Source organism: Cavia porcellus, unplaced genomic scaffold (genome assembly GCF_034190915.1).
Source record: "Cavia porcellus strain 051 isolate PalLab524CR breed Dunkin Hartley unplaced genomic scaffold, mCavPor4.1 scaffold_27, whole genome shotgun sequence".
In the NCBI taxonomy this organism is placed as follows: Eukaryota; Metazoa; Chordata; class Mammalia; order Rodentia; family Caviidae; genus Cavia; species Cavia porcellus.
Window position 1 is genome coordinate 40,382,372 of NW_026947510.1, and position 13,355 is coordinate 40,395,726.

Genomic DNA, 13,355 nt, shown 5'->3' on the forward strand with positions numbered 1-13,355 from the left:
CCAGCAATCAATTTCCAAATAAATAGAATTGGTTCAAAATCCCTAGCTATCACTTGGGAACTTTCTCTATGAAATATTCACTGAATTTGATATCACTCTTGAATTTAAGATTCTATCTCTCTGAACAAGTATACAAAATACAATTTGAGGAGATACACTCCATGTTTTTCAGTGTCACTGATCATGTTATCAACATTGCCACTGAGCTTTACCCATTTCTCTATAGCTATGTAGATAGAGTTCCACAAGACAGAGAGAAAGAGAGAGAGAGAGAGAGAGAGAGAGAGAGAGAGAGAGAGATGGGTGTGAGTTTGCATACATGGGTGTGTGAATGTTAGAGAAAGAGGAAGGAAGGTAGTCAGGACTAAATGTTGGTGTGGAGAAGGACAAAAATATCAAGCCAAATACTGAAAATGTGCCATTGGTTATTGACACTTTGAGTGCATTTGTGAATTCAGGGTCTATTGACAGAACAGAGCCCATGTCGGTTTTGCAAGAACATCTAATTATGAAAAGGCTTCTTAGGCTACCTCAGTCTCACCCCATCTGCTTGTAACCTCTTTCTACCTCGGGTAGGGATCTGAGCTTCTGACGGTGGGATTAGGAAGCATAAAGGTATTACAGAGAGATGCCTCGGGTTGCAAAGAGCCTCTCATCCACTGTGAAGAAAGCAACCAGGCAGCTTACAGGAAAGTTTTCGGCTCCGTGAGTATTTCTCAGTTTCTGCTGGGCTTGAGCTGCGCATCAAGGAAGAGTGTGGGAGGGCTGATCTGGCTCTAGAGCAAGTGGGAAGAGGGAATGCTCTGGACCTGTGAGCTGTCCTGGGGCGGGGTTTAAGATGTGGGAGAGAACACGAAGGAAATCTTCCCAAACCACCTTCTAATGCCATGTGACAAGCTAATGAGGGGAACTTGTTATACAAGGTCACTGCAAACCTTGATTACCAAATTCATTTGGAAGGGACTCCAAACAGACCCTCCTCTTTGTGGATTCATAGCAAACAGCTTTCTGGGAAAGGAGAGATCTGGGACACTAAAGAACCACAGAGAACATTCGTTGCTCCTAGGATGTGCTTGCAAACTTGGCCCAGGCACTTGCAAGTGTGAGGATAAGTGAGTAGAGAGTGAGCACAGAAGTGACCACAGGCACTGTGGGTGGCTCGGTCTCCTCCCGCTGAGGTTAAATTGTTTGTTGTTTGTTTCCTTCTGAAGCAAGGTAATTGCTAGAGTTTTTTAAAAATGGCTTTGGTTTGGGTCTTTCTTGATCCTCCAAACAACTTATTTCTCTCTGCCTCAGTGGGACTGTGATGCTGCCCAACTCCAGTATAGAAGAAACATTACTGCTCCTCCTGTTCCCCTCCACGCCTCTTTACAGTCCATCAGCAATGGAATCGTCTGTCTGACTAGATCTTTGTTGAGAATAAGGGAACTTGGAAGTCTAGTGTGACAGGACAGCATTAGACAGCCCATCTGAAGGACTTTCTACAGTTGTTTTCCTCCCTGGAGTTTGTGGAAGCTGATCTGCTGTGGCTTTGTGCTGCTGAGCCATTTGCTTTGGGTCTAAGGTGACTCTCAGTTCACTACCAAACTCCGCCTGAACCAACTACTTTGCTACCTCCACTTTTAAAAATTATTATTTCAAAGAAAAAAAAAAGACAATGCAAACAATAGCACAAAATTTCAAAAGAAAGTTGTAGCAGAGAAACAATGGTTAGTACTAGTATATTGTTATTTTCAAAGTAGTTGGTTGTGTTACAAGACACAGGCAGGAAAAACTGATCAAACAATATAGGCACAAACCTTTCTTTTGAACTAATCGAAGGAAAAATAAATCAATAATATACATAAAATTAATATATATGTATATATACACACAACAATTAAGATAGTTATGTATCCACTTTTTCTGCAGAAGAGCAGTTTGTAATCTTTAAAAGGGAAAGGGTGAACATTGCATAAAAGAGGAAAATATTCTACTTCACAGTGAAATTAATTACTTGACAGTTTAGAGGGAAAAACACAAACCTCCTCTTATAGTGAAAATCAATAGTGATAGGAGATGGGCTACGTGGCTCCAATATGCCCTGGGGATTTCTAGGAAAAGCATGGTTAGATGAATTTAGCCTTCGGTGCATCTCTGCTTAAACTATCTTCCATGGAAGGAAAAGGTCATACTTGTTTTGCTTTTCCTAAAGGCCTTGCAAAGAGCCCATAGATCTATGATAAATAAGATAAATCTATGATAGAACCCCTATAGGAATTATTTGGATTGAATACTATTAAAAATGAAACATTCAATACACAGAATAGAAAGTGTTATTTATAGTGCAAATTCCAGGAGTCAACAGCATCCAGTGACCAACCTGACAGCTATTATGTAGCACTTTCCAAGGAGTATTTTATGTAATGTATCACACCTAGACATGAACTCTAGAAGTGCAACGTCAAAATTATATAAACATGCAGAGGAAACATATGAAAAAAGGGGAAGTGAAATCAGTATAATATGAAAGTCAAATGTGATTTAATTTCTCAGAGTTACTTTTAGAGGTGTCAAAAATTCTAGGAAGGTTTCTTAAGACAGAATTCTGAGACCAAAAATAAATTAATGGTAGGGTCATTTGAGAGAGTCAGAGGGTGACCTGTAAAGATACAATTTGAGTTTCTGATAAATAACAAAGTTTTTAAGTGTAAGTATGTACTCTGGAATATATTTTCACTAAAACATAATTTGTTGCTTATTTGAAATTCAAATTTAACTAGGTGTCTTATGTTTTTATTTGCTAAATTTGGGGATCTTACTCTTAATAGGCTCTCTAGATGAAAGAAATGATTTGGTGCATCCTTACTGCTTTGGAAGAATTGGAGAGTTTGCCTTGATCTGGGAGAAACTTTCCAGCTTTTCCTGGGAGGTGGGCACAGTCAGGATGTATCTGTTGGTGATGGTGCCCTCTGATTGCAATGGTGCTCTGGGTGCCCATCCCCAATTCCCATGATTCCAATTGCCACATTTGGAAGACGGACAAGTCTTGCCTGTTGACAGGGATAGAGAGAACCCACAGCATGAGTATTAGAAGCAGTAATCAGAGCAGACAGTTTATTTCCTGAAGTCACAGAGGACTTTGTGAGGCGAGGACCAGATGGTGCCTTCTCTGAGGTCTGAGAGAAATCACAGGCTCAGGATCTCATCACACAAGGTTCAGAATATTTACTGAATTCTTCATTAATTTATTTACTCACTCTATCAATGTAATTCATATGCATTCTCCCCATGTGTCCAGCACTTCTGTAGGTGCTAAATGTATGGAAGTAGACCCATGTTGAAAAACATCTCATGAAGCACATCCCAGTAGGGATAGAGACAACATTCGTAGCGTGAGAAAGTAATTCAGAGACCTGGCAAAGTTCACCATTCCGTGCACCAGCTTATACATCAGTGTATTTCTTTTGAGCATGTGTGGACTGGCAAGAAAAAATAACTATACAAATAGAGGTCATAAATTAAAAAATAAGGTCAAAAATATATTGAAAATAAAGACAGTAAGTTAAACCTAGTTTTGAAAGTCCTAAGAAAAAGTTCTGAATTTGAAGTTACATAATAGAAGAGGAGAGGGATGTGCACTGATGTGGGAAAAAAGAAAAGTAATGAACCTGAGCAAAGATGGCCAGGGAGCTGGAGCTAAGAATATTAGCACAAATCCGTACCAGGTGAACTAAGGAATCCTACGTAAACACAGCCTGCAGCCCTGGCGTCTGAAAGGGTTGGCTCAGGGTAAGAAGTTAAGGCTATTGGAAATGCTCTGGAGCTTTTCAGAATCTTCCTTCGCAGGGTAAGTTTTGTTAACTGTTGTAGAAGAAAAGGATAAAGAAAAAATGTAAATCTTAGTGTATTTAACATTTTAAAATGCATTCTTGTGAATAATGTTCTCTTATTTATATTTAAAGGACAATGTACATGTCTGGGAACAACGTAGTACATAGTCCATCATTTAGATAGGAGAAAATGTTGGAATCTGGGTTAGAAGAACCTGATGTCTGCAGATATACAGAGGAATATGTAAATATGGAAGGTTTCAAGAACCAATGAGAGCTATTAAATAAACTGTAGCTATGTATCAGTTAGTTCATTTCTCTCCCTTTGCAAATGGTGAGACTGGTGGTTGTGGAGAAGTATGATGTTATGATAAATTTACATGCCATGCTAGTGGAAGATTTATTGGAATAACATATACCTAAATTTTCAAGTATTTAAATCTCTCAATGATCTGGGTTCTATATATTGAAAGTCCCCTTGATTTATACAGTGTTTTCTTCAAGTTTCTTTAAATACAATGATCTTTCCCTTTTTGAGCTAATATAAAGTACCGGGCTTTATCAAAGCACTGTCTTGCCCAGTGACTTGAAGGTCTTCCTTTCTCCTCTCATTGTTTTAGGAAGCCTGAAAGAGAAACATCAGTCACCCAGGAGTGGTCAAAATGAGTGACAACGCTACCTTGGCTCCTCCAGCACCAAACCAGGGTCCCACCACCCCCCGCAAAGGGCCACCCAAGTTTAAGCAGAGGCAGACTCGCCAGTTCAAGAGCAAGCCTCCAAAGAAAGGTGTGAAAGGGTAAGACCAACACGAGAGAGAAAGCTTTCCATTATTCTCATTTGCCATAAGACTCCTTTGGTCTTGAGAAACTAATGCTCATAATATTAAACAGACTTATAAAAATTTCTGTTCCACCCTCTGTTTTCCTGTCCAATCTAGTATTTGCAGAATTATATCTTTAGCCCTGGAATCCATTCCCTCTCAGCACCCAGATACAAGGGCAAATTTAGCATGCAAAAGGATACCTTTTATGATAACTTTTGATTTGGACTTCTGGTCTTTTTTGTGACCAGACTTTTGTCTTGACACACTCTGTACTTTGGATCTGAAATATTGAATCACTGGTAATTACCAGAAAACACAGTTCATTTTTGTGACTTTAAATCTTACGTCACCAGTTGTCATTTTTGTCTCCTTGTTCTTGACAAAATCCTATTCCCTGTCAACACATCCTGCTACTATGTAAATTTCTTTTTGAAGCCTTTACTGATTCAAACTGACTTCATCATTACTTTCATATTTGTATATTATAGTATTTAAACTTTCACAACTTGTGTTAATTTATACATTTATTTACATGTGTTCTTTAAGACTAAAAGCCCTCAGAGATTTTTTAGTTTTTTCCTTGAACTTTCTGTGCCTATCGTGATGCCTTCTGCGTAATAGATGCTTAATTAATCCTTGTGAAGAAGTGAACAAACAGATAAATGAATCATTTTAATGCTTTTTAAATGACTCAGATACTATTTGAAAAGTGAAGGTTGATTATTGTGTCACTGTAATCAATCTCTCTGGCTTTCTCTTATCTTCCTCTAAGTTTCTGATAGGGAGAAATCTCTTCTCTCTGGAATACACTGCATCCTGCTGAGATGACATTTTCCCTGCTTAACTACAATGCCAATAAAAATGATTTCTCAAATACAAACACTTAAGCTTCTTCTTCTAGCCCATTAGGTCAAGAAATTCTCCATGTGAGTAACTTCAGGATCATTTTACTCTGATCTCAATTAAACTTTATTTCATTTATTTGTTTTCCTGTAGGTTTGGAGATGACATTCCAGGCATGGAGGGGCTAGGGACAGGTGAGCAACACACACCTAAGAAAGAACTTTGTATTTAGAGTTTCACCTTTTTGTACATTTCAGGCCTTAAGGAGCAGTTGAAGGTTCTCGTAAGTACCCATAAAAGGCAGCAGGTTCCATGATGCCACAGAAATTTGAAGATATGATTTACTCTTCCAAATAAGTACATATGTGACCAGATGCAAAAACTCTAAGAGAAATCAGGGTAGGCCCAAAGTTGAATGAATCTTTCTGGTTTGCTAAGCAACGTTAAGGGGATACAATGCTGAGTTGTAGGTTTTTATGGAAGAAAGAGTCTCAAGAGTTTGTCTAGCCCAACTTTATTTTTCAGAAGAGGGATATGAGATGGAGAGGAATTAAGCCCCAATCCGAGGCCACAGAGTGAGGTATTGGAAATAGGGGTGGGGCCTGGGGAACCTTTCTTCTGTACCAGCCAAACCAACTTCCTCTATTTACATACCCGCTAGCACCCACTGGGGAAGCCTTTGGTCTGAGCGCATTTGATACAGTCTGATTGGCTAGAATATCCGCATTCATTAGATAATAACTGTAATCACTGAATTTTTAAAAAAAAAAACCAACAGACTATTTTTTAGAGAAATTTTAGATTTATAGAAAAATTAAGTGGCAAATCCAGATACTTCTTATACACCCCCCACCTTTCCTTCCTCTTGTATATACTTCCCTTTTATTAACATCTGAATTAGTCTGGCATGTGTGTCCTATTTGATGCACTAGTAATTATACATTATTATTATATTCACTGAAGTCCAAACTTGTGTAACTTGAGTTTATTATTTGTTAGATATATTTCCTGAGGGTTTTAAAAATGCACAACATACCCACCATGTAGAATAGTTTCACTGTCCTAGACATTCTCTGTGCTACTTTTGTTTATATCTCTCCCCTACTTCTCAAAAAAAATTCCTTTACCACACCTTAGTTTTGCCTTTTCTACAATGTCATACAGTTAGAATTATGGAGTAGAGTCTTTCCATGCCGGTTTCTTTGAAAGATTCCTATATATTTTTATATGACAATAAGTAACTACTATATAATATTCCATCGTGCAAATGTACCATGCTTTATCCAATTGAAGGGCATCTTGTTTTCTTCTAAACTTTGGCAATAATGAAAAAAACTGCTATACACATTCATGTGCAAGCTTTGGTATAGACACCCAAGTTTTGAACCCATCCAACACAGTTAATAAATGGTGATACTCCTCATGCTAAGTGTCTGACCAGATAATCATGAATGTGTTTGCATTTTCTACTAAAATACCACTTCCAGGAACTCAAATGGATCTTTTATCCCCTTCATAAAAAGCTATTTCCTAGGTCAACTGCTTTTGTAATTTGGCTAGAAACGTTCAGGCCAGCAAATTTGTTCTAGATTCTGAAAGATAGATTTCACTTTACTGGCGCATTTGAGGTAATATAAAGAGATTTATACTGGTGGAAGTTCTGCAGTATGTGACCTGGTTCTAGTCTCATCTACATAATTGTGTTTTCCTGCTAGTTTTTTAAAGTCCCTGCCTATTGGTCAGCTTCTCTCTACATGGAGATAATAACGTTTTATCTAGAGCAAAAAGGTTGAACTAGATGATGCGTTGAGATTGCTTCTCAGTATGTGACTTGATGCAGGAATTTCAAAATGCAAAGGAAGTGAGGAGAGCAAGTCAGATCAGTTCAAACAGCTCACGTGGTCTTGTAGGAAGCCCACAAGACCACAGATTCCCAGACCACAGGACCTAAAGTGTTACTGCTTCTTGCTTCAGTCCTTGGCTGGATCAGAATTCCACTTTGCTCTTTCTTTGGTGGTTGGTCTGCGGGAGTTTCAGTGAGTTTTACTCCCAGCATATTCCCAATCAAACCATGGTCACCTCTGCAAAGAGGTTGCAAAATGAAACCAACAGAGATACTTGTGGCTAGTGATGATCCCCCACTGATCTCATTCTTTTTGGGCTACAAGGCATTCTAGACAACTTCCCAGGTATAAGAGAGTGCAGTGAGATGCCTCTGCCTGAAGGGTGACTTTTGAGCAGAAGAGCTGTACTTGGGGGTCCACTGGCTTACATGTTTTTTTTTTTTTTTTTTTTTTTTTTTTTTTTTTTGTCTCTTGCAGATATCACGGTGATCTGTCCCTGGGAGGCATTCAGCCACCTGGAATTACATGAGCTCGCTCAGTTTGGGATTATCTAAGACACCAGAGGCTCTGCCTAAAGCATCTCACTCATCAGCATCTTCTCTAAAGTTGGTTACTTTGCCAAAGCTGGCAAAGAATCTGGAAATTTGGTAGTCACAAGTAGTTTTGGGGGGCTTATGTGGCCATTTCTGATCAGTTACTATTGAGTTCTCATAGTGTTAGAATCACTCTTGCAGTAAGGCTCAGCAAGAAATAGTAAATGAAAATCTTTATCTGTTGGGAGCATTTCAGGTTTTTCCACCTTTTCCTATCAGCTGGTCAGAAGTCATCAGCATTTCTTTATGTTTTGTGTAAGTTTCCTAAATTTATTTTTGTGAAGCATTCATTGTAATTAGCAGTAGACCTCTAACACTTATGTCACATTCCTTCCCTTTTTATTTAATAAAGGAGATATTTCCCTTTAATCTCATGATGTTGTATTTAAATGTGTTGATTATCTGACACCCTACTCTGAGAACCAATTAAATAAAGAAGGCATAGTCACATAGGAAACAGGACCAGTGCCTGCCGAAGGACACAGGGTTACGGTTCAAGACCTGATTCTACTTTGAAAATTGATAAGTCACGTACTTTCAGGATCTATTCTGCATTGAACTAGGTTAAGATAGGGGTCTCAGGTAGCTCTAAGTTGTGTAGTTCTAGGCTGCTAGAAGACTTCAGACAAATTCAGAATGCTTGGCAAATTGAACTTTCTTTTTGGTGCTCTGGTTCAGGAAAGTTCCCTTTCACAATATCCTTCTGTCCAGTGGCCAAAGGTGAGGACAGTGAAGTATTTCTATAGTCACTGACCGGCTCTGTGCATCTGTACATATGTATAACAAATCACTTTTCAGTGGTCAGCTGGAAAGATTCGTCTACTATCAGATGCAATGGATAGGTGGCTGTACCTTTTAACTAAAATGATGGTTTGCTTCACCTCTGATGTTGTGTCAAATTTAATGTGCACATAGCTATCTTTTCTCAATACTTTTAAGGCAATTGTGAAATTCAAATGTTGCCTCTGTCTGATTTGGATGCTTTGGTACTAACAGTATGAATTTCTTCATTTTAGTTTTGTAATCTGTGGTAAAGGAATGGAGTAAATTAACTGAAAAGAGAAGAAGTGAGATAAGAAAAAGAGTCAGGTTCTAGTCCAGACTTTAACAGTAAGTCACTCTGTGATTTGGGTAAAGACCGCATCCTGTGGATCTTTTGATTTGCCTGAAGATTCACCAACGTGAGGTTCATATAAGTCATAAATTCTAGGACTTTGAGGATCCCTAAGAGTGAGAATTAGGGCAAGCCAATGGCTTCTAATGCAGGGACTGTGTTAATTATTTTGCACAAATGACAAAGTTGTCTTCTGGTCAGAAAACTACAAGTACAAAGGAGAGAACAAGGCATAGATTCAAAAGTGGAACTATGACATGCAAGGAGGCACTGTGGTAATATGCACTTCCCTCTTCAGGAGGAAGCCTTGCTGTCAGCCGTGCACCTGTGTCCCCTCCTGCCACAGCCAGCCCTGCCCCTGAGAGTCAGGTGCTGCTCTGGACAGCCAGTCTTCTGTCTCTGCTTATTCACCTCAGGGTATCTCTTGGTTGAGGAGTCTACTGAGTCCTCCACTGGATGAGACTCTGGTCCACAGCTGAATTACTTTGCAAAGGTGTTCTAAACTGGAAGCAATAATACTGACATAACAGAATGCCTCAAAAAGAACACATTTTCAATGGTCAAGATGGAGAAGGAGTTGGAATCAAGCCTCATGAGGAACAACTGAAAGAACTAATGATACTCATCCTAGAAGAGAAAATGATAACTGCCAACAAATATTTGCAAACTTTTAACAATGAAGCAGGCTGAAGCTGACCTTGATCATGTAGGATCCCAGCATTGAGTGGTGAGATGGTGTTGATATAATTTAAATCACCTTCCAACTCTAAAATTTTATTATTTCTATTCCTAAATTCTGATTTTATCACATATTATTTTTAGTAGGAAATAAGAAATTCCTTAATATATAAAAGCATACATGATAGGGATGAAAAGTATTGGTCCAGACCCAATAAGGTGCCAAATTCAAACTGGGTAATTGAACAAAGTTTAACAGAAGGGCTATTTAGAAAGTCTTAGAAAGAGTTTATATGGTCTACAGATGCCAATGCAGTAACCAGGGGTCCTAAATTACCCTGAAAGCTCACACTGAAGAAAGGATCTGCTGACAACACTGGAACACAGTAGAGGAGCACAGTGCACAGTGAGCTTGTGGGTCATCAGGAGGGGCTCCTGTGGAAGCCGAAAGCTATCTGGTTGTTGGTTGCTTGTTTGCTTTCCTGTTGATACTTCCCATTGGCTATATCCAGCCGGAAGTCACTGATGAAGCTATTAAAGTGCATCTTTTACAGAAAAGAACAGGTTAGGAAGGGTAGGAAGTAGACCCGAGGGGCAAAGGCTGACCTCCAGTCAGCACAGGTATCAGAGAGCAGATGCTATTGCCAATCAGTGACTTTCCACTGCAGTCTCCATGTGGTATATGTGGGTCAAATTCTCCAAAGGTGGTTATGGTGTGGGCCACTGGAACGGAGAAAGGGTGAGACTCAACAAGAACTACACAGACAAAAGTGGACAACAGCAGAAATGAATTTTTATCAAAATTTAGGATTTGGAGAAATTTGTGAAATATTCAGATGCTTTCAGATAACAGGAGACTTTTCTGTGAAAAGCACACAAAATTTGGACCCCACTCCAGGTTTTATGAATTAAAATCTCTGAGGGAGATATCATGAAATCTATTTTTAATAAGGACTCCAGGTTATTCTGATGTTCATGCTGTTTTGAAAAGATCGTTGCTATGGTCCAAGCTTACAGTTTACATGTTAGGAATTAGCTAATTTTTAAAAAACATTTTGTATCAGGTCAGACTAATTTTATAAATACTAGGTTTCAATGTGGTGTTTTCATTCATGCATGTAACGTTTGATCATATTCTGTTCCCATTACCCACTCCTTCCCCTTATTCCTGTCCTTTTGTCTACTGACAGTCTCCCTTCTACTTTCTTCCCGTTTCTTTTCTTTCTTTCTTCCTCTTCTCTTTCTCCTTCTTCCTCTCCCTCTCCCTCTCCTCCTTCTCCTTCTAGATTTCATGTAATAGGGAAAACATCCAACGCTAGTCTTTCAGAGTTTGGTTTATTTTGCTTAATATGATGGCCTGCAGTTCCATCCCTTGGGATGACATAATTTATTCTTGGGAATGACATAATTTATTCTCTTTTGTGTCTGGATAACACTCCCTTAGGCATATGCCCCTTCATCTGTTGAAGGATATCTAGGCCACTTCTATTATCCTGACTGTTGGTAATTACTGCACGATAAATATGGATATGCAATAAACCTATAGAATTCTGACTTTAAGGATTAGCAGATACAATAGATGTCTCATTATTGCACACAGGCTCAGAGAAATGCTTCCTCAATTGCGGAGAATGTTTGAGGGTTCAGAAGTTAAGTATTGGACTGAAGCCTGTCCAAGAAGTGTGGAGCCAGATGGGGACCCTAATTGCCAAGGGTTAATCTCCTGTTTGTCGTCTCACTTAGGCGCCCTTCCTCCAAAGCCCGCGTCACTTCTGTCCTCCACCGATTTCTCAGACTGGAATAAAAGAGATCAGAGAGGAAGAAAGCTTTTGGTAAAGGCAGGTGGAGGCAGAGACCCGGCTCCTTTGGGTTCCCAGGGCTGGGTGGAAGAGGACCGCATGATTTAGGTATTGCCTCTCCTTCTAGACCTCAGCAGCAGATTGCAAAGAGGAAATGCGCCTCTGGGCGCCACACCCTAGGCAAATATGCAGTGAGCTTGAACAGTTGTCACTGTGCAGCTGATCTCTAGTGTGATAAAGGAAGCTTAGATCTTAAACAGAAGGAAAGAGAGAATATTTTCTCAACAACTAGAGAAGTGAGGGAAGTATACACAGAAGGATAATCAGTAAGGCAAATACTCAGCATTAAAGGAAAAAGCCAATTACCTAAGACTGAATAACACAAAAACTAACGGGAGGAGAGCTAAGCAAATGCGACATTACATTGTCTTGCAGGGAGAAACAAAAGGGTTTATCTTTAGTAGAAACCACAGAGAAAGGCATACAGAAGCCACAAAACTTGTATATGACTAAAAATTACTGAAGAAACTTTTGTGACTCTAAATTACTGGCTGGCCTGTCCTTTTATTGCATGAATGCAGAGTTGGACAGCTGCAAACTGAAGTTGAAAAGCAAGGCTCATAAACTGATTGTCAGCATCAGCCTCGCTCCTTCTTTTGGCAAACTTAATGAGACCAGGTTCTGCCTGGCTGTGATACCAGGTATAGGCTAGATAATCAGCCGATTTGGGCTGACGTTTGGAGAGTAAAGCAAGGATCTTGAGTTAAGTGGTCTCCAAAGTCTCTGTCAACGTAAACTCCAAAAACAAAAAAAGCTTTGAATATATTTCAAGGAGGAACAAACTGTTCTCTCTATGGCCAGAAGTGTTAAGGCGTAGGGCCTGGGTTTCCAGGTCCTTTCAGAATGAGCCTTCAATTCTGCTACTTTCACCCTTCTAGTCAGTGACAAAATCAAGTCATGTACAGTACTGCCACCTACTGTGATGAATGAGAACGTCAGCCCTTCAATGACTGTTTCTATCAGATTTTTTAAAACCTCAGAGCTAATTCTACATTGGTTCCCACTTGATCAACATAACCTATTGTACTGCTTAGTTATAGAAAAGGAACCATTCACAGGATAAACATTAAGAGGTGTAAGACAGGTACAAGGTTAGTCTCACGTTTCATTACACATACAAAGTAGTGTTTCAAAGCTCTGTTCATGTAAATTTCACATAATTCTAGTTACTTAATTTCCTTGATAAGTAAAATTATACGTAATAACTGTTTATTAATTTTAAGTAAGAAATATGTAATCATTTATAGATTAACTTCATACTTAATTGATTTAATAAGTTGTTAGATTATTTTACATAACTTACATTTGATAATTTTTAAAATTTTTTTGCACTTGATAATTTAAGGGTTACTAGATATACTGTTACACTTTAAGATGTTTTTCCCTTTTGATGTACTGTCACATAATTTAAATATAAATTAAACTGAAAATAAAAATCTATCATTGGTTAAGGTACCCTAGCATTTTTGCAATATGCTATCATATTAGACAGCTATATTATTTAATTGAAAGATAATGCCTGTTTTTGAATGTTGAACCAAATCATGTACTGATATTGGATAGATTCGGTTAGTTTCAAAATAAGCTGGAGTTTTCAAAAAGAAAAATATACATATCTTGTTATTTTAATTGAGATAATTTCATTGACCTGAGTAATATCAAGATGGAAAGTGTGAAACACAGGCACAGAAAGTGATAATCAGAACAGGAAAACAGAAGCACATAGTATATTTTGACTCTATTAATAACCTTCAGTTGATCATTTCTGAGGCTTATTATTTGTGAACCT

General features: G+C 38.6%; 1 protein-coding gene across 2 annotated transcripts; it reads left to right on the top strand.

Moving 5' to 3' along the window:
- The first annotated feature begins 547 nt into the window (after positions 1-547).
- Pde6h (phosphodiesterase 6H) lies at positions 548-8,289 on the top strand. Of its 2 annotated transcripts, none has more exons than XM_003470435.2 (4): positions 548-705; positions 4,433-4,608; positions 5,632-5,672; positions 7,800-8,289. In XM_003470435.2, the coding sequence occupies exons 2-4, from the start codon at positions 4,475-4,477 to the stop codon at positions 7,874-7,876; spliced, it is 252 nt and encodes an 83-aa protein (XP_003470483.1). In that variant the 5' UTR covers positions 548-705; positions 4,433-4,474; the 3' UTR covers positions 7,877-8,289. The 2 variants fall into 2 exon arrangements, with proteins under 2 accessions (XP_003470483.1, XP_063094336.1); XM_063238266.1 differs by lacking the exon at positions 548-705 and adding an exon at positions 3,725-3,829.
- Positions 8,290-13,355: the final 5,066 nt, after the last annotated feature.